General features: G+C 35.8%; 1 protein-coding gene across 2 annotated transcripts; it reads left to right on the top strand.

The window, feature by feature from the left end:
• The first annotated feature begins 61 nt into the window (after positions 1-61).
• On the top strand, positions 62-21,516 carry WARS1 (tryptophanyl-tRNA synthetase 1). Of its 2 annotated transcripts, none has more exons than XM_058162710.1 (11): positions 62-198; positions 2,696-2,898; positions 5,888-6,095; positions 7,981-8,089; positions 8,412-8,531; positions 11,369-11,551; positions 12,558-12,658; positions 13,939-14,051; positions 14,731-14,904; positions 16,347-16,487; positions 17,473-21,516. In XM_058162710.1, exons 2-11 carry the CDS (start codon positions 2,785-2,787, stop codon positions 17,629-17,631), a joined length of 1,422 nt encoding a protein of 473 aa, XP_058018693.1. In that variant the 5' UTR covers positions 62-198; positions 2,696-2,784; the 3' UTR covers positions 17,632-21,516. The 2 variants fall into 2 exon arrangements, with proteins under 2 accessions (XP_058018693.1, XP_058018694.1); XM_058162711.1 differs by lacking the exon at positions 62-198 and adding an exon at positions 271-417.
• Positions 21,517-22,118: the final 602 nt, after the last annotated feature.

Below are 22,118 nucleotides of genomic sequence, written 5' to 3'. Positions count from 1 at the left end.
AGTTTGGCCTCTCCGACGGACCTTCCCGCAGGGCGAAGCGCTGTCGGTTTCTCTCCTCCTCGTTGTCTTCAGTTCCGGGCTAGGGACGCCTTTCCTGATCGGAAGACGATCAGCGTCGCACTAGCTGTGGCTCTAGCTGATGCAATGGGGTTGCTCCCGCTGGAGAGCCGCTGAAAGAAGTGGGGATTCCGCGGACAGGTAAGGTAAAAGGCAGGCAAAAGGAAGGTGAAAGGAGGCAGAGCGAGGAGGCTTCTAGCTATCTTGAAAAGTCGGCTGGGGATCGGAGAAAAAAAAGGGGGGGGATCTTTGGAGGAGGGGAAAAGAGGTTTCCGTAGGAGAGACAGAAGAACCGAATCTAGGGTTGGAAAGGAAAACCTGCTTCTTCTGCCTGACTTTCTGAGTTCGGAGATAGGCGTGGTATGTATCTTTTTTGCTGTCGTGGAAATTAGCCCTTGTGTAAATACCAGGCCACCCTGATCAAGAGGTTGATAATTAAGATTTCAATATTTAAAGGACTTTTCAAGCTTTCTCGTTAAATGCATATACTGGCCCTGTAAAAGATGCCACGACGACTGTTCCGCCCATATTGCAAACTGAAACTGAACCCTTCCCTAACATTGTCTAATGAGACCTTTGTAGATGTAACTTTCATATTCAGGGTACGATTTGGTTCCTTGTTCTCCTTTTTAAAAGATGTGTTCGTTTGCTATATTCCTATGCTGGCAGACACTGGTGCAGTCCAGGTGCAGAAAGGAAATGTGGGAAGCTGCTCATTTTAGAGCAGATTATTTTCAGCCCAGGTTTGTGGGAAGTCAACTGAGAGGACTCTGCTAGTGGCTAATGGCTTTCTCATGACCTGTAAATTGATGGTTTGGAGTTGTAAATTTTTTTATTATTATTTCATTTTGTCACAACAGTATATACAATCATCAACATAAACAATAACCCATCAATAACCCATCATGAGAGAAAAAGTATATATAAGTAAAAGTATAAGTAAAAGTATGCATATAGTACTATAATGAAGGGAACAGGAACGGTAGGCACTTTTGTGCTCTTATGCACGCCCCTTTGGAGCCATGTGAGGATGATGTATGCCCTGATGGTCAAATCTTGGAGAACTGGTCCTCAAATCCAAATAACAATATTGGATTGATACAACAATTGAATTGATTTAGTACAATGATACTCTTCCAAAGCCATAACACAAAGTTAAAATTGGTATACTTTTGAAGAAATATAGTCATTGAGTTGGAGGAATGGCAATTACATAATGTGTCAAAGCTCAAAAAATAGCTAAAAGGCATTATAGAAAAGGTTATTTACTCATATTAAAGTAGGGAATTAGTTGATTGTGCAATTGTAGTTTCAATGTAATCATAAAATGTTTGATGAGAAATACAATGAAATAGTAAAAAATGGATTAAATGCCATATCACATGAGTTTTCTTCTTTCTTTTTCCTATGTGGTTCAACATCTTCACTGGAGCTGATAGTTCAGGAGCAAATGATGCAGATACAGGGGACAGGGTTTAATATCTTGTACCCGCCAATGCCATTTGATCAAAACAGACATTTTGATTTTACTTAGATACAGAATGTGCAAAAGTTAAAAGTAAAGGTGTTTCCCACTTAATTCTAAAGATATTTTATCAGGAATAGAAAATCTGTTGTTCTTCAGGTATTATTGGAGTACAGATTCCATTATGCAATAGTAGTGAATATCTGTAGCTTGGGTGTAGGATGAGGGTGGAAGTTTGTTCTATGGGCTTGTGAGTTGGTTTTGGAACGTTTCATTACCAGGCTAGGTAACATCCCCTAAATTATCTAAAAAGGACATTCCCTAAATTCCACTAAAGATGCTACCTAGCCTGGTAACAAAATGTTCAGAAAGCAACCCACAAGCTTGGAGAATGAACCTTGATCCTCAGATTCCATTATTCCTGACCACTGACCCGCTAGTTTGTGCTCAAGAATATCTGGCTCAGACAACCCCAATTAATTTTGAATGTGATAGGCTATCAATGTCAAATGATGTCTGAAATAGGTTTGGCTACTTCAGATGAAGGCAGGGCAGAAAAGGCTATGGAATATCTATCCTTGCTGACAAACGAATTTTTAAAATGTAATTGCTTCTGGACATTGATTACAGTAACAGTATCATTGTTTTAAAAGAAGTACATTTACTAGTAATTGTGCTACTAATCTTATCAATAACTACAAATTCCCCTCGACTTATAACCCTTTTTTTGGCAACTATTCAAAGCTACAACACCACTGAAAAAGGTAATATACAACCAGTACTTGCACTTACGATTATTGCAATGCCTCCACAATCACGTGGTCAAAATTCAGGGCTTAGCAACTGGCATGGATTGTTGCAGTGTTCCAAGGACACGTTATCACCATTTGTGACTTTCCCAGCCGACAAGCAAAGTCAATGGAGGAAGCCATGTCACTTAATAACCATATCCTTCACTTACCACAGTGATTCACTTAAGAGCTGTAGCAAAAAAAATCATAAAATCAGACATAACTTTCTTAATTGCCTTACTTAGCAATGAAAGTTCCGGGTCCAATTGTGGTCATAAGTCAAGGGCTACCTGTAAATGAATTATTCTTATGTAATTCATTCATAGATAGATAGATAGACAGACAGATAGATAGATTCTAATATTTCTTATTTGTCTTATAGAATTCTCCAAGCTTGCTGCTTTCAAGTTTCTGGATAAAACATACGACGCACTTTAAATTAAAAATACAAGACTTTCCACACTCCTTAAAATGGCAGATATTCCAAATGGAAGCTTTTACTCTCTTAAGCCTCTTGAACTGTTTGAACAAATAGCTGCACAAGGAGAAAATGTCAGATCACTGAAATCCAAGAAAGCACCAAAGGTAAAGCAATACTTTGCTAGTTGAATTTTTTATTTATATGTATCTGTTTTTATATGTGTGTGTGTGTACACACACACATACACACACACACACACATAATATATATATAAAATGTTTATATAGGTGGATTCCACCTATATAAACATTTTCATAATTGCCTTGTAATAAAATTGTGTTACTACAAAATATTGAGTATTGAATTGGATTGGAGGGGGGGTGTTTCTGTCATCATGCCACCAGACTTGAATTGTAAGTTTCTTGATAAAATATAGTATTAGATCCAGAGCATTTCTTCTGTAAGCAAAAGTGTTCCTTACATTGTTGAAAGTGATTTAAAACCATCACTGGGCTAGTGGAAAGTTTTTCTGATTCAGCCTTTGCTCTATCCTTGGCTTGTTCATCTCATCTAGTCACAAATATTACTTGGAAGAAATGGTCACAAACAGATTACTTACTTGACTGCCACCTGAGTCCCTCAGACCTTTTTCTTATTCTCCAGCAAGTTTAACTGCTAGTAAAAATGACAAAATGAGCAAGAACAAATTTAGAATTCATCATAGGATTTATTCAGTGACAATGCAATGTGTAAATAATTTTTGGTTGCTTGCTTTCCTTTACTTAATATCTGTCTAGCCTATTTTCAATTGCTAAATCTTTACTGTAGGTTTAGTAAAAAAAAAAAATCTGGACCTTCATAGTAAATGTTCTGCCATACATTCTATGGATAAAATCAGTCAGATCTGTTCCAATCTAGATTGAATAGTTTTAACAGAATCTGTAAGAGCTGTAACCAATGAATGTATTATCTGTTCTAAGATGGATACAGTCTTGCTTTGGACCACTTAAGGTTGTGAATTAGCTGCTTAGAAAACTGACAATTGCTACCTGCCCTTCGGATCTTTGCCCATTGTGGCATATGAAATCTTCCAAGCCTGAAGCAGTTAGGTATATATTAGGATTAGTAAACATCTCAGTAACCAATGAGTTCCACTGTGATGGTGTGGTAGAAGAAGGCTGAGTGAATTCAAGGATTTTGTGAAGGAGGGAATACCTTACTCCCTAGCGAAGAGTTTTTAAATGGAAAGCTTTTGTATTACCAGAGACTAAAGGAAAAACCCTCCCCATAACCCTCAGACCCATGCAGAGAGTTACTTTTCTACCTTAGTCTCACAGAAACCCATTCAGGTTCTTGTATAACCCTACAGTTCTATAAAGTCCAGGTTGAAAAATCTTAGACTAGATGTTATCAGGAATTTGGAGAGGGAAATGAAATTTTTCATTAAGTAGCAGGCAGGAAGCTATTTTGCGCACTCTACCTCCAACTTTCATTCACTCTACCTGAAGGAAACTTAGGCTCAGGATTGTGCAATTTGTGCTCCAATTATAACATGTCAGATATGATGCTCCAATAGAAGTGTGTATGTGTGTATGTATGTGTAGATATATCAGTGGTGAAATGTAAAATTTGTTACTACCAGTTCTGTGGGCGTGGCTTGGTGGTGGTGGTGGTAAATATGACTGGGTGGGCGTGGCCAACTTTTTTTTTTTTTTTTACTTTTAAAAGCATTTTTTCTGCAACCTCTTCAGCCGAAGAGGTTGTAGAAAAAATGCTTTTAAAAGGCTCCTCTGAAGATCCCAGCTGAGTTGCCTGATCGTCAGAGGCTTTTCTTTTCTTTTAAAAGCATCTTTGTTTTTGCCTTTAAAAGAAAAAAAAGCCTCTGACTATCAGGCAACTCAGCTGGGATTGTCAGAGGAGCCTTTTAAAAGCATTTTTTACAACCTCTTTGGTTGAAGAAGTTGTAGAAAAAATGCTTTTGAAAGCCTCTGACGATCCCAGCTGAGCCGTGTGATCATCAGAGGCTTTTTTTTTTTACTTTTAAAAGCATTTTTTCGGCCGAAGAAAAATGCTTTTAAAAGTTAAAAAAACCCTCTGATGATTGTGCGACTCAGCTGGGCATGGGGGGGGCAGGGATTTTTGCTACCGGTTCTCCGAACCACTCGCCGCCATCGCTACTAGATCAGGCGATCCGGTCCGAACCGGGAGCATTTCACCTTTGATACATATATATGCACAGATATGCATAAAGGCTAAGCCTAAATGAAGTGCAGGGCTGCCTTTTTCCCATTGTTTCTGCTCACCTCTCTGGATTTTGCAAAAAGGACATGCCCCAGTGACCTTTGTTAAACAATGTCAACTTATTGGATCTAGAAATCATGCCTTCTTTGTAGCACAGCCTGCCTTGTGGAACAGTATCACACAACCCCAAGAGATTCTGGATGACCCCAATCCTATTAGCCTTTTGTGAGTCACTGAAGACCTGTTTTCTCAGACTTTCAGGCCTGGAGGTTAGGCAAGTTTTGTTACTGAGGTTATTGTAGGATTAGAATGAATCATTTACCATCCTGAACTAATGTTTTTCCCCCGTTGGATTTTTAATCTTTGTGCACTATCTCAAGCCATATAGTGAGTTAGGGATCATATTGTGAGGCAGGCAGCCGTATAAATTATATAAATAAAGCATTCTGTAAAAATACTTGGATTTTGAAGAAAGACGTGATAAGCAAGTGAAGCAATTTGGTTCTGGTTGGAGTAAGCTCGCCAAAATCTTACATGAAATACTTATAATAACCTTTCCTTTTTGATTCCACTGTACCCATATGAAATAGATAAATATTTGTACCTGTTTTGCAAGTGGAAAAAGTGCAATAGAGGCCTTGAGTGACGTGCTCAACATTACACAAGAAGATTGTTTGGCTGTAATTGTGGTTTTGAGAATTTTCTTTTGCTTTTTTTTTTTTTTTTGAGAGAGAGAGAGAGAGAGCCAGCTATTTCATTCTCATGCAGATTTTTGTCTTCGCATTGTAATTTCTATGCCTGATAGATGTTGAGAACATTGAATATGTATATATGTATATAATTGCTAAGTTCAGTGTCTCTAAACTTAATTTATTTGAATGCTATTATGTTTTTTTATTATTTTATTCCCAGGATGAAATTGATGCTGCAGTTAAGTTGTTGCTGTCATTAAAAGTAACGTATAAAACAGCAACAGGTCAGGAATATAAAGCAGATTCTCCTCCAACAGATTTCACTCCAGTCAGTAACTGTCCAGACAGCGTTGAAGAGGATGATTTTGTGGACCCCTGGACAGTGCAGACATCCAATGCAAAAGGAGTGGACTATGATAAACTTATAGGTGTGTGGGGTTCTATTACCTTTAAAAAACATATTTGTGTATTTATTACATTTATATGCCACCCATGTCACTGAGAGGCTTACAACATTCTAAAATGTAGTACAGAATATTAAAAATGTTGAAACATTAAATATTAATATAAATTAAAATTAAATGAGTTAGCAGAATAAAATGGGGGTATAGATGTTGTTTGAAATACAGCACACTTATAAAGACTCTCTAAGGATGCTCTTTAGGCACTGCTCTATTTTTCCCATAGTCTTGAAGTTGTAAAAATTGGTTCTTCATTTTCAAATAGCACTTCTCATAAAATATTATCTTTCCCTATTGCCAGATGGGCACTAGCTTCAAGTTCTGCAGGTGGGGTTTCATGAACGTGTCATTGTTAAGATGCTAGAATTCATTGACCTTGATTTGATTCAACTTCTATGCTTTTTTAATATTCAAGATTCCCAAAGAAGCCTTATTAAGTTTCCTTTCCTTTTTAATTCCCTACTTTTATGGGCAGCAGTGGAAGGATGTTTTTTCAGTTCAGAATTTTTAAAATCATGATTATTTCTATCATATCGCAAGATCTCAAATGGACAGCTAACATCAAAAACATCATTAAAAAAGGACAACAAAGAATGTTCTTTCTGCGCCAACTCAGTAAGCTCAAACTGCCCAAGGAGCTGCTGATCCAATTCTACAGAGGAATTATTGAGTCTGTCATTTGCACCTCTATAACTGTCTGGTTCGGTTCTGCAACCCAACAAGAAAAACACAGACTTCAGAGGATAATTAGAACTGCAGAAAAAATAATTGCTACCAACTTGCCTTCCATTGAGGACCTGTATACTGCACGAATCAAGAAGAGGGCCGTGAAAATATTTGCAGATCCCTCGCATCCTGGACATAAACTGTTTCAACTCCTACCCTCAAAACGACGCTATAGAGCACTGCACACCAGAACAACTAGACACAAGAACAGTTTTTTCCCGAAGGCCATCACTCTGCTAAACAAATAATTCCCTCAACACTGTCAGACTATTTACTGAATCTGCACTACTATTAATCGTTTCATAGTTCCCATCACCAATCTCTTTCCACTTATGACTGTATGACTATAACTTGTTGCTGGCAATCCTTATGATTTATATTGATATATTGATCATCAATTGTGTTGTAAATGTTGTACCTTGATGAACGTATCTTTTCTTTTATGTACACTGAGAGCATATGCACCAAGACAAATTCCTTGTGTGTCCAATCACACTTGGCCAATAAAATTCTATTCTATTCTATTCTATTCTATTTAGATTCTAAAAGCCGTGGGATGTGACAGTGTCACTGGAATGGGGATAAGTAACATAGAAATAGCCCATTTTTATGTTACTATTTAAGGATTGAAACCAAATAATACAGCTGCTGTAGAGTTTAACTGATCCTTCAAAAAGCAAAATATGCATTGTATTCAGTAGATTTTACAGCATAAATCTTAGGATATACTATATATTCAGACATGATGATGAAATTTTTACTGAATTATGAAGGTAATATAATATAGATTGAAACAGGTAGCTTGAAATCTAATTAATTGCATAAGTAGACATGTTCTGTCAGCAAACATTTATTGTACAGTTAATTTTCAAGACAAGACCAGCCATCATAAGTGGAGATTTTAGGAGACCAATCAAATCACCATGAATCATCACTGTTTGACCTTTCATTTGAGATCAAATGTAGTTCTCTTATATGTTCATCAATTACATGTGGTACAACCTTTTCAAAACATTTCAATTATTTTCCCATTTATTTTCTGAGGAATGGGGCTCTTATGATATACTGTTCATTAATTTATTCACCATCATGTATGTAATTTAGCCTCTATTTCTGTTGTTTTCAGTTCGATTTGGCAGTAGCAAAATTGATAAAGACCTCATCAATAGAATAGAAAGAATTACAGGTCATAAACCACATCATTTTCTACGGCGAGGTATTTTCTTTTCTCATAGGTAAGTGTGCTTTATCACTAGTTTATTTGAATCAAACAAAATACCCTTTCTAAACGCCTCTTTCATTCATCTTAATATTTTGAGTACTATTCTATAAGCATCCCTATGAAAGAAAACTAAAACTTGGACCATGAAATGGAAATGGTGGTCCTACATTCCTTGTATTTCAAAGCTAGAATGTTGTCACATGATATAAATTATGGCATAGGATTTTTTTTAAATACAAAATAATCCCTAAAATGTGCTCATGCTGCTCTCATTTATCTTTATATGACTGGGCATTTTCTTAAAAAGCACACAATGTTTCCTCATTTTCTTCCAGAGATATGAACCAAATTCTCGATGCCTATGAACAGAAGAAGCCATTTTACCTTTATACAGGCAGAGGTCCCTCATCTGAGACAATGCATGTTGGGCACCTTATCCCATTTATGTTTACAAAGTAAGTAATTCTGCTAAGTTTTTTTTTTTTATTAAATGATTTCTTATTTTAAAAGTGGTTAATTTCAGTGGTAGATTATGCTAATGCTAAGATCTAGCAATTATGCTAATTGCTGAGATCTGGAATTAGGACATGAAGGTTGAGATCAATATACAGAAAAGTTTACAGAAATATCATTTCTTCGTTGTTGTCTCTTCTGGAAATAACTCTTGAACTTTAGTATACTCTCCTGAACTGTGCTGTATATAAGGTACTTTTGTGGGAAGGGGAAATCACCCCAAATTGGATACAAATATATATTTTTTTAATTGAAAAGGTTTTACAACAATTACATTTTTCCCCCTCCCTCCTAAACCCCCCTCCCCCCCCCGGACTTCCCGGAGCAAACACAAGGTATAGTTCCTTAAACAAAACAGTCATACATTAAATTTTTAAAATCTAACACAATTATAATCTTTCTCTCTCACATAACCTGACTTCTTCCATTAAAATCAAAAATAACATCCTTCATTCAAAAGCAATCCGAAATTTCATAATCTGATATCTATTTTGAATATAATCAATCCAGTTCTTCCATTCATTTAAATATTTTTCTTGAGTACTGTCTTTCAAGAAGGCTGAGATTTTAGCCATCTCAGCCAAATTGGAAACTTTCAATATCCATTCTTCTATTGTGGGTAATTCTTTTTTCTTCCAATATTGTCCAATCAACAGTCGTGCTGCTGTTATTAAGTTCAAAATCAACTTAGTCTCAATCACTGTACAGTCCGTTGTTATTCCCAAAAGGAAAAATTGCGGTAGGAACTTTATCTTCTTCTTCAGAACATTCTGCATAATCCACCAGATTCTTATCCAGAAAGACTTAATTTTCTTACAAGTCCACCATACATGAAAATATGTAGCATCATCACAATTACATCTCCAACATTTCGCTTGCATATCTGGATACATACATGATAATTTCTTAGGATCTAAATGCCATCTATAAAACATCTTATAAAAAGATACAAATATTTTTAATGCATACATGTTTCTGCTCATTAAAAATATTTGCATCCAATTTTGGCTTCAGTTTATATAGTGCTCCATTTCCAGAGGTGCTTGAAAAATTTACAAGGTACCAGTATTGTAGAATTCAAAATCTATTAATCCAAAACTTAGTTAATACAATGATAATGCGATCCAATCAAGGGCTCTCACAAAGGCTGCTCAAGAACATTCCTGTGAGGTGCTGCTTTAAAGCACTCCATGGCTTAGGGCCCGGGTACTTACGGGACCGCCTGCTGTTACCTTATGCCTCCCACCGACCCGTACGCTCACACAGAGAGGGTCTTCTCAGGGTGTCGTCCGCCAAGCAATGTCGGCTGGCGGCCCCCAGGGGAAGGGCCTTCTCTGTCGGAGCTCCTACTCTTTGGAACGAACTTCCCCCTGGTTTGCGCCAATTGCCTGACCTTTGGACCTTTCGCCGTGAGCTGAAAACGCATTTATTTATTCAAGTGGGACTGGCGTAAAAGTTTATTAAATAATTTTAATCGGGGTTATTTATGAACTTTAAGGGTTTAAAATTGATTGTTTTAAATTTCGGCCATTTATGAAATATGCTTGTTTTAAGTTTTTGTTTTAATTTGTATATTGTATTGTTTTATAATTTGGCTGTACACCGCCCTGAGTCCTTCGGGAGAAGGGCGGTATAAAAATCTAATAAAATAAATAAATAAAATAAATAAGGTACTCAATTATGCATCAATTTGAAACCAACAGCTTTCACTGAAGGATTGGAGATAAGAGGAACAATTATTATTTGAGATTGTTCAGGCAGTTTGTTGTTTTATACAGGCAGGGCATAGTATTTATTAATATCTGTCATAGCATGAGCCAAGTATGGTGTATGGTATCTAGAGACATAAGTTATATCTAATGCTGCAGGGGGGGAAATGAAATAGTTGATTCCCAAAATCTGAATAACAAATTTAAGTACTGTAATTGCATGAGTTGTCCAAAATAATTGTTGCTGTAGGAAAATTACATGCACAATTAAGCACAATAAAATCAAATATTAGAACTCAAGGTACAATGTATTGATATGATGTGAAGAAAATTAATGTTTCAGTAATGTACAGTGTTATTAATAGAAATAAACTAATGGCATTACTAAATTGATTTGTATTTTAAGATGAAAACTACTACTATGCAGGAAGAGGGTACTATCATTCCAAGGACGCATGAACATCTCCAAGGACTGGGCAGGAAAACAAATATTTGTTTGTCATGGCATCATCACTTAAATGACATGTCTAATGTACTTGCTTCAAATGTCATAAAATAATTATGTAATCATATCATTTACACTATGATTCAAAGATACATGTATCATTTTGATGTCAGCATGGCTTGTTATACATATCAGTTACAAGATAAACTACTTCCACAATTTATCATATACAGGTACATGTATTTTTCTTGCAAAATAGCTATATATGCATTACCACATTATTATTAGCATATTCGTAGGCAGGTGTGTATCTACATACCAAGAGGTATACTCAAATAAATGTTGCTGACTGAGAAAATAGCCTTGTCCAAAGGCTACAGAAGTGATTGTAAATAAGTTTATTAACTTGTCATTTGCATATCACATAATTTAACTACCGTGTTTCCCCGAAAATAAGACTCTGTCTTATATTTTTTTGAACCCTGAAATAAGCATTTGGCCTTATTGCCATGTGTTCAAAAGCCTGTTTGGGCTTATTATCAGGGGATGTCTTATTTTGGGGGAAACAGGGTAGATGTTACCTAGAAATACTTGTTTTTTGTAAACTTGTTTTGTTTCTTACTAGGTGGTTACAAGAAACATTTAATGTTCCATTAGTCATTCAAATGACTGATGATGAGAAATATTTATGGAAAGATCTGACCATTGAGAAAGCCTACCAGTATGCTATAGAAAACATCAAGGACATAATAGCCTGTGGATTTGACATTAATAAAACTTTTATCTTTTCTGATTTCTCTTATATGGGGTAAGGATTTCATTTTTTTTAATAATTGAATGATCAAAATTAGTCATTTTTAGGTGATATTAAACTATCCAGCAACCTTAACACAGTTCACTGGTGCTTCTTTAACCAAGCTTCTTTCAGGAAATCTAATACATAATATGGCATGTGTCAGTTTTAGAAAGAACACTGCTTAAAAAAGCTTTTTGAAATAAAAGCCATCATAAAGAGTATTTTTCTATAGAATAATTTTGTTTTGAGTTAAAAGTATGTTTGATAACCCTTTATTTCTTTATTACACTAACGAGTCATTTGAAGAGATTCAAATGTCATGGCTGGAATGTAATTCTTACGTTTTATTGCATTAAGGGGAATAAATAGAGCTACAGCAGTACTTTAAATTCTTTCAGCTTTAGAAGAAACAGTATTTTATTCAAAGAAAAACGTTCTTAAATTGTGCTGTGTATATTGTTTGGCTAGGCTCTGAAAAACCATCTTGTGGTTTTCTACAGAGTTTTAACATTCTAAGATTGCAAACTTAGAATGTGTAATATATTAAACTCTTTGAGCTGACTTGGCCCAATTCCTGGACCTTTGCCAGGCTGCATTGACCTGATGAACACAGCAGAATGAGTTCTGCTAATATCTTGTGGTCATTAGTAGCTTTGGAGAGTGAAAACTGAAATAACTTTGGTTATTGAAATCAATTGGTGATCCTTTATCCGAAGAAAAAAAATAGAATGAAAAAGTATGACAGTTCTTTGTGGCTTAAATACAATATGAAACATAATAAATCTGTATAAGCTTGTAAGTACCTTTATAGTAAAGTGAAATCTATAATAAAATAATTTGGAAATGCTTTGTGAAAAAGCTAAAGTAACTTAAAGTTTACTTAAACTTAATTCTGAATACAATATATTAAACATCCAAGTTTCGTCATATCTGATTGCAATATTGACTATGAGCATTCTCAAGAACAGTCTTCTCTGTGTTGAGATTTTAGATTTTGATTTCTCTACCCTTTTCCCAGGACAAGCGTAGGCTTCTATGAAAATATTGTTAAAGTTCAAAAGCATGTGACATTCAACCAAGTGAAAGGAATCTTCGGTTTCACAGATAGTGACTGCATAGGTGAGTTACGATAGAATTCTAGTAACTAATTAATAGAAGATATTGGAAACATTAACTTACCTGAAGTTCTGGTTCCAAAAAGCAAAACAGTGAAATACAGTGCTTGAATCTTGGACTAATGCCAGGGACAGCAGGTTCAAATTTTACTTAACCATGAAGAATCCCACAGATGATGAACTTTGCTTCATATGCTTCAGCGTATTTTTCTGGAGATACAGTTAATGTAGAAACTATCCTCAGCTTTTGGAGGGAGTTGTGAGGGTGGATATGAAATAAAAATGTCTTAAGTAAATTCATTGGAGGCATTTTTGCTTTATAAGGATAATATACATATACATATACATTTGTTATAGTTGCAATCTACCATAGATAGAGAATTTCAGATATATTTATTTTTATTTTTTATTTTATTTATTTGTCACAACAGTATATATAAGCATAAGCATTAAATAATTATACGATATATAAGCAAATATATAATCATAAGTATGTAATAACTATATGAAATTGGATACAATCAAAGGGAACTTTAGGACAGGAATGGTAGGCACGTTGGTACTCTTATGCACGCCCCTTATAGACCTCTTAGGAATGGGGTGAGGTCAATATTAGATAGTTAAAGTTGGTTAAAGCTTTAGGGATTTTGGGAAGAGACCACAGAGTCTGGTAGTGTATTCCAGGCATTAACAACTCTGTTTCTGAAGTCATATTTTCTGCAATCAAGATTGGAGTGGTTCACATTAAGCTTAAATCTATTGTGTGCTCGTGTATTGTTGTGATTGAATTGATATGGCTGAACTACAGCTCACAACATCTTCAAACACCATTGCTAATGGTGAGGGTGAACTTGATGGTCTCAGGTTTTTCCGTCCTGTACTTGAACCTGGGAGATTGTCATTTCTGCTTAGATAATGTTTAGAAAGTTAAAAGTGTGGTGTACAGAAAAGGAAAATAATACTTCGGTTATTGAAATGGTTCCAAGATCATAACATCAAGTAAAAATCACTGTCACCAAGTAACAGCCATTTTTGCAAACCTTCAATTGTTATCCTTCAAATTACTATCTAAGATTTTAAAATATTTATTTGCTTGCATGTTACCTGCTAAATATTTAATTCTGATATATATTTATATACATTCTTTACATGTAATAAGTAATTTAACTTTAGGCCTCTCTTAACTAGCATTTCTTATAACATTGAAATCTAATTTCTGTATATTTAACTACTTTATTTTTCATTATGTTTTACTGGACAAATGAGTATTTTGTGCTTTCCTAGGAAAGATAAGTTTTCCTGCTATTCAAGCAGCTCCATCCTTTAGCTCATCATTTCCCGAGATCTTCAACAATAGGAAGGATATCCAGTGTTTGATCCCATGTGCAATTGATCAGGTAAGAAAGCTACCTGAGATGTTTTAAACAACTTCCATCAAATCCATTACAAAAAGCGAGAGTATCTATTAGAATTAGATATATATTCTGCAGATCTCTAGTTGCAGCTTGCCTTTAATGCAAGCTTCTATCTTTTTTACACAATTTAACTAAGGAAATTTAAGAAACAAAAGTTTTCCAACACTTTGTACCATTTGTAGTGTTCTTCCTCTCCTGACTTACATTATAACAGGTTATTATTATTATTATTTATTTAATTTCTATACCGCCCTTCTCCCGAAGGACTCAGGGTGGTTTATAGCCAACATAAAACAGATTCAACAATAAATTAAAAAATAATTTTAAAAATCTAATTCAATTAAGCCAAATTCCATTAAAACTATTAATAAAACGATAATAAAACCCAAGTTAAAACTATATTACAATTAGGCCAGCCCTGCGCGGTGAAACAGAAAGGTCTTGAGCTCTCGTCGGAAGGTCCGGAGGTCGGGGAGCAAACGTAACCCCAGAGGCAGCTCATTCCAGAGGGTAGGTGCCCCCACAGAGAAGGCTCTCCCCCTGGGGGTCGCCAGCCGACATTGTTTGACTGACAGCACCCTGAGGAGACCCTCCCTATGGGAGCGCACAGGGCAATGATGTGATGCTTTTTGTTCTGAGTTTTTTCCCCCCTTGTTTTTAGGATCCCTATTTTAGAATGACAAGAGATGTAGCTCCTCGGATTGGCTTTCCCAAGCCAGCATTACTGCATTCTGTCTTCTTCCCAGCTTTGCAGGGAGCACAAACAAAAATGAGTGCTAGCGATCCTAACTCCTCCATCTTTCTTACTGATACACCCAAGCAAATCAAAACAAAGGTAAGAGACTAGTGCTGCACACAGGTTGTGTTGCTTTTGAATTCCAGCTTGCTGCTTTGTCTTCACAGACTATTCATTTCAGCTCTACATTTTTTTTCCCCCAAGAATGTAGCAAATATTGAAAACTATATTCTTAAGCAGACTGAGACTTAAATACTTCACACTAACCATGTGTCTTTGCACTGCAAGCTAAAGTAACAGAAGTATTTAATGTATTAAGGATCCTGCAACTGACTGTCTCTCCATTGCCCCATGGAATCATTTGACAGTTGCTAGGCCAGTTATCAAGGTGTGTAATCTCAGTCTGCTTGGCTTTAAGGAGCGTGGGCTTCCCTCATCAGCCATGTTTTGCATATCTCTCACAACATGCAATCTCTTCCCTGAAGGAGATTGCATGTGACCCTTTGCAAAGCAACATCAATATGATATTTGAACAAAAATGAATCTCAGAACAGGTTTAATAGGAAAAAAACATATTTCTTAGATGTGTAATACCCAAAATGCTTTGTTTTTTTCACTTGTTTCTGATGCCATGTTTGAATATGTTTTTCCTCAGTTACAAAAATATTCAAAATAAGTAGTTATTATCAGACAAATATATTACCTAAACAAATACATTTTATTAGAACAGCTGAGAATTACTTCATTCTCAGCTTAGTCCAAATTAATTCCAAAACAAATCCTTCAGAAAAAGTCCTTCGGGCTTATCACAAACCTTTATCTTCTTTGGCAGCCTGCCAAAGACCTTCCTTGGCAAAGGTACATGAAGTTCAGAAACAAGAGATGCCAACTCAAAACAGATGTAGCAACGTTGCTTTCCTACAAAGAGCCCAAAGCCATTGCTGCTCTTTTAAGCCTTATGGGAGGGGCCAATCATCTCCTGGCCTTACTCCCGAGTCGTCCTTTTTGCTTTAGCTGCTCTTGCCTTCTGGCAGCTCTTTGCATTTGTGCACTAGGAACAGGCTCCTCCTGTTTCTCTGCCTCTCTGCTGTCTGCCTCTGGAGGCTCCAGAGTCCACGCATCGCTTCCAGATGGCTCTGGCCCCATCACAGAGCCCTCGTCCAGGCCTTCCCTGGACGCAAAGCCCTCCGGGGAAGAGCCCTCATCGGGGCCTTCCCTGACTCCAGGACTGGCCCATTGTCCTCCCCAGTCTCCTCACTGTCCCAAATCTGCTGCCAGCTTCGCAGGCTTTTGGTGGACCACAGGTTGAAATGTAACTCAGTTTTGATTAATATGCTCTTGTTTTTGATTCGATGTGACCTTCTTTACTTTGCAGTATCGGAATACTATATGCTACCTGAAGCTTATATAAGATTTAACTGTAATACGTTGATTAATATTGAAAAAATCTATAGATGCTGTTTATTATATATAAAGTTTACTTTGTATAAAAGCTTTCCCCCACTTCTAATGCATGTACATACTCTTCTATCTTGCTCCAGATTAATAAGCATGCCTTCTCTGGTGGCAAAGACACTGTTGAAGAGCACAGACAATATGGTGGCAATTGTGATGTAGATGTGTCTTATATGTACCTTACCTTCTTCCTTGAGGATGATGACAGATTAGAACAAATTAAGCAGGTAATTGCCATCTTCTTTTTGAAATGTTCTGTGTCAAGGTTCCAGAAAAACCTCTTCTGCATAAAAAAAACTCAGAAGCCATTGTCTTTCAGAGTTCTTTACTAGCAGAAGAGGTTTTTCTGGATGAATGGCCTGACATTCTGTTCATCTTGAAAAAAATATTCAGAGATGATCATCATGGTTTGGTACCACAAGGAGCCAGATTCCTGAGCCAAACTATAAGAGTTTTTTTTTCTTAAAGCATTTCATTCATAAAATATAAAATTTATATTTTTCATCTATAAATTTAATATTGTTTCTTCTCAATATAGCATAATTATTTAAAATAAAAGTTACTTTTTAAAATTTAAATTGTGCCTTGTCTCCAAGACATTCAAGATGGTGTATGTGGTTCTCCTCTCTCCCGCTTTATAGCAATAGCAGACTTATATACCGCTTCACAGGGCTTTACAGCACTCTTAGCGGTTTTACAGAGTCAGCCTATTGTCCCCAACAATCTGGGTCCTCATTTTACCAACCTCTAAAGGATAAAAGGCTGAATCAACCTTGAGTCTGGTGAGATTCAAACTGCCAAATTGCAGGCAGCAGAAGTAGCCTGCAGTTCTGCATTCTAACCACTGAGCCACCACGGCTCTTTATCCCAAACACTAAATGGTTGTGGGAATGATTAGCCCAAAGTCATTCAGTCAATTTCCAAGTCTGAAAGTTGAATTGATTCTGTCTCTTCCCAGTCCTTATACCACTGCCCTGGCTAACTATTCAGGGAGTTAGAAGGAACTCCTGAGTCATCAAATTGCACCTCCAATCCACTTTCTTGTGCCTAAAGTATCCCTTTCTATGATGTTGTATAAGACCTTTGGAGGGAATGATACTTTCAGTTAAGAAAGGCAGAGTGCTTTCCATGCCCGCACAGTACCTTTCAGGAGATTAGCAGGAGATGTTATTGGATAGGACCATTCCCTTTTACTGTGACATTCTTTGGCAGGCTTACACAAGTGGAGCCCTACTGACAGGAGAACTCAAGAAGGTGTTGATTGAAACTCTTCAGCCCTTGATTGCGGCTCACCAGCAAAGGCGAAAGCAGATCACTGATGAAATAGTGAAGGAATTCATGACCCCACGGAAGCTGGCATTCGACTACTAATTCTACAACTGCATGTTAATTTATCAGTACATAAAGATCACATATTATTGTACTTTGTTGTTCTTTTTTTTGCCTTAATTATGTACAGGCATAAAGAGCACTGCTTCTAATTATTAAATTATTCATATTCAATTAATGGTTATGTGAGAAAACCATGTGTCTGTACTTGACACATGAAACAGAAATTAATTGTAGATAATATTTGAACTTTATAGGTTAGCATAGTAATTTATTTCCTGGAGAAGATTGTTTTTCCACAAAATACCTAGTTTCAGTGAACATGTTGATAGGAAGAAAATTGACTTAATAAAGAATCCAACTCTGTGGAACATTTTTATATCAGGTAAGATTTCCTGTTTCATCTCTAACTTTACTCTAAATTCTTTGGTACAGTCAATATATTTTCAGACATTTCATTATACTAATTATGGTTCTATCTTTCTAAAATTGTGAAGTATTCATGTGTTTTACAGTCAAAAGAATATGATGGTTTGGAAGACAAAAAAGTTTATTCTTTGAATGATATCTAGCTGGGAAATAGTCAAAGTATACTGAAATTTTAGTTGACTTTTGCCAAATCATGGTACATAGTATTTCTAACAAAAAAAACAACACAATTATTGCCTAAGAGCAATAAGAAATTTACCAGAGTGGAAACTGTTCTCCTCTTGTCTTTGTTTCCAAGCATCCTGAATGCTCTAGTTACGTCAAGCTATTCCATGATATCAGTGAAGTTTAGATCTCAAAGGATATGTTTATTTCTGTTTTGTTTTGTTTATATTAAATGACTATATTTCTAGTGTAATGGTTCAACAAAAAGTAATCTTCAGAATGTAGCTTGTCATATCTCCTATATATAGATTCTTGGCTTTGGATGCAAACAATAATAATGATTCCATTGTTTTAATTTTAAATAAAATAATAGAGGTTGAAAGGAACCTTGGAGGACTTCTAGTCCAACTCCTGGCCCAGTGCAGGAATCCTTATACCATCCTGGACAAAGGGCATCCAATCTTTTCTTTAAAATTTCCAGTGATGAAGTACCTTCATCAAACTTCAGGAGGCAGGCTATTCCACTGCTTAACAGCTCTTACAGTCAAGAAATTCCTCCTTATTTCCAGTTTGGATCTCATTGGTAAAACAACTCATTCTAGGTTTTTTCTTATCCTCAGATTCTGTGGAAAATAAATCCACACATTCTGCCCCTTGACATTCTTTCATGTGTTGGTAGACTGCTGTCATGCCTTTCCTTAGCTCTCTTTTCCTTATGCTGAAAAGGCCAAATTCTTCATAGGATTTCACCTCTGTGCTCTTTACCATATTTGTTCTTCTTTATCGTCTCCAGTTCCTCCGCATTCTTTTTATATTATGGCAATATTCCAGATGTAATCTAACTAGTTCAGCATATAGTAGTACTATTGCTTCTCATGATCTTGACATTATATGTCTATTTACACAGCCAAAAAGTCCATTGGCCCTTTTGGCAGCTGTGCCGTATTGCTTAACCTGTAGTTTATCGAGACATCCAGATCTTTCTTACTGCTAAGATAAGTTCAGAACCTTAACATTTGGTCATCACTGAACATTTTTTGGATGGGGGATCAGTGTTCAAGTTTTTCAAGATCCTTTGAATCTTTTGTGGTGTTAACACTCTCTCCCAGCTGTGTTTCATTGACAAATTTCATGAGCATTCTTTCTATTCTCTCATCTAAATAATTTACAAAGATGTCAAAGAGTATTGGGCTCTGAACAGAACCCTGAGATATCCAGTGCATACCTCTCTTTGAGGGAACGTAGACCCATTAAGGACCACATGTTGCCACAGTCATTTGGCCAACACATTTAGTAATGAGATTATCCATTTCACATTATCCCAGTTTATCAAGAAGGAGGTAATCTAGAAAAGATTATCAGGAATCAGATGGGATATCTCTACTGATCCAAAAACGTTTAGATCAATGTTCTAGTAGTATTGATGAATCGGGGAACAACAGTCCTGATTTGAACTTGAAAGAAATCAATAGAATTGTTCCATGTTCCTGTTGCCCATGACTTGACAAGTTTTCTTTTATAGCAGCAAATCCTGTGAAATAACATATATGTGTATATTTGTGCAAAGCAATGTACAAGAAGTGAGATTGTATAAAACTGTAATGTTTACAACTCAGGAAGACTCTCTGTTGCATAGATATTTGCTCACATTATTTCTATGCCTTATCAGCATTTCTAAAGGCTATTTGTGGTTTTTTTTTAATCTGCATATCCAGTCTATTCCTTGTATAATTTTGTAGTAGGATATATTTTATGCAACAAAGGTTGTATGATAATAGAATTTTACTTTACTTTCTGCTTGAGTGAAAAAATTTTTTTTTCAGGAAAATAGAACATTTATGCATTAAATCTCTCTGAAAAATCCATGCATTAATATGCATTGATTTGGGAATTGGTTTTATAATAGCTGTGAATTGGAATTAGGATTGATTTTAGTTTTGCTGACAAAATAAAAGCCCTTGGGAACAAGAGAATTGGTGGAAATGTAAATGACATCAGGACAGATCACTCTGAAGATTGCTCTCACCCCTTCAAGAGCAGCTGTTTTTCTGGTTAATTGTTTTATAACACAGTACTTGACTCTATTCTTTCTTTCTATCCAGTTGACTCTTGTATTTTTGCCATCCATTTTGTTCTCCCTTTCCCCACCCAAAAAATCAATTCTCTTCTTTTCCCAATACAACTCTTTTCCCTTCAGTCTTATTTTCATAAACTGGAAATTCAACTGGATTTGCAGTTAAATATACTATTTTGGTTCTTTTGGCTGGAAAGAGAGGAGAACATGTGTGTTATATGTGAAAATATGAAATGTGGAATTTTCTATATGAGATTATTCTATTAATATAAATTTATCATTTTGCCTCATCTTAACTTTTCTGAACTGTAGATTTTGACACACACACTACTGTATATATAAGGGTATCAGATGCACCTATGTATTCGGCACAAATAATCTTCAGGGCTGCTTTAGCTGAAATTGTCAATCCTAGGTTGACTAGATAGAGAATTTGAAAATGTTAATCACTTCCTTTTTTTCCTTTCTTTGTGTGGGATTGTCTAAATTGTCCGAAGTTCAGGTTCCTCTTCCTTTTGAGGTACACATTAATACTGCATATATGGAGAAATAACTTGGAAGTTTCTCCAATTACTTATTTTACATCTAAAGTTTGAGTATCAACAGGAGCTTTGGACAGAAAAAAAAGAAATTAGTACAGTTATGTTGAGTAAATAATGGAGATTATAGAGCGAGGGTGGGGGGGAGAGGGAGGGAAGGAGGTGGAGGAAGATACAGTAGGGGGAGAGAGAGAGATGGAAAGAATGTATCCAGTGTATATTTGTGCATTTGTATTTTCTTTTTCACTTTTTCTTCAATTGTTAAAAGTCCCACTTAAAAATAACAAAAAATTGCCATACTCGATCATTTTGTAGAACAACTTAGTAATAAAGACAATTCCTTGGTGATGTACAATAAAACTGTTAGATCTTGTGGAACGCAATTTCACCATGAATACCAATTGTACACATATGTATATATTTGTTATCATTATCATGATACATGCATACATACATGCATAAAAATAGACACATATACACACATGCAAATAAATCAAAAGCTGTAAACTTAAATTTGTAAAATTTGCTAGTGTGTCTCTTCTTAGTTTATAGTCAGCTGCTTACAGGGTAAGTTATTGTAAATAGCAAACTGTTATACATAGTAAATATGCATGCTGTTCAACCTGGTGGCCTCAATATACTGTAATGTTGATATGGCTCCCTAATGCCAAATTCCTTAAAAATGTGTAAGTATCACAATAAATTTTGCAGTTTATAAAACAGCATTTTGAATTGAATAAGATAGTTAAGATGTACATGGAATTCAGTTAAAGGTTTCAAAGTGATCATTGTAAAAGACCCCTGTAAACTGAAAAGCATGAATCTTTTTATTCAACATCTTTTTTTTTTTTTTTTTTTTTTTTTTTTGCATTTATATCCCGCCCTTCTCCGAAGACTCAGGGCGGCTTACACTATGTCAGGCAATAGTCTTCATCCATTTGTATACTATATACAAAGTCAACTTATTGCCCCCCAACAATCTGGGTCCTCATTTTACCTACCTTATAAAGGATGGAAGGCTGAGTCAACCTTGGGCCTGGTGGGACTTGAACCTGCAATATTGCAGGCAGTTGCTGATAATCAGATAATCTTCTGGATTATCACCAAAATCTGTACTGTATACCGAAAATTAAATTAGGTAGGTTTCGTTTGGCCGATGACGTGATTTTCCTATTTCTGAAGACATCTGTGTTGTTTTATTAGCAGTGAATGGAGCAAAATCAATGCAAATTCCTACAATTCAGTACTTGGAGGTACAACAATGTCTATATCACCTGCACATTTTCTTTAATAAGCAAATTCCGTGGTATAGCAGTTCGTGT

This window comes from Ahaetulla prasina, chromosome 1 (genome assembly GCF_028640845.1).
Source record: "Ahaetulla prasina isolate Xishuangbanna chromosome 1, ASM2864084v1, whole genome shotgun sequence".
Classification (NCBI taxonomy): Eukaryota; Metazoa; Chordata; class Lepidosauria; order Squamata; family Colubridae; genus Ahaetulla; species Ahaetulla prasina.
Note: the sequence above shows the minus strand (reverse complement) of the source record. Positions and strands in the feature narration are given on the sequence as shown.

What these genes read in the sequence shown, in the direction of transcription:
- WARS1 (XM_058162710.1), top strand. Translation starts at nt 2,785, where the DNA reads ATGGCAGATATTCCAAATGGAAGCTTTTACTCTCTTAAGCCTCTTGAA. An exon ending in ATCCCATTTATGTTTACAAA is followed by an intron (nt 8,532 to 11,368) that starts GTAAGTAATTCT and finishes GTTTCTTACTAG; the next exon opens with GTGGTTACAAGAAACATTTA. An exon ending in TCCCATGTGCAATTGATCAG is followed by an intron (nt 14,052 to 14,730) that starts GTAAGAAAGCTA and finishes CCTTGTTTTTAG; the next exon opens with GATCCCTATTTTAGAATGAC.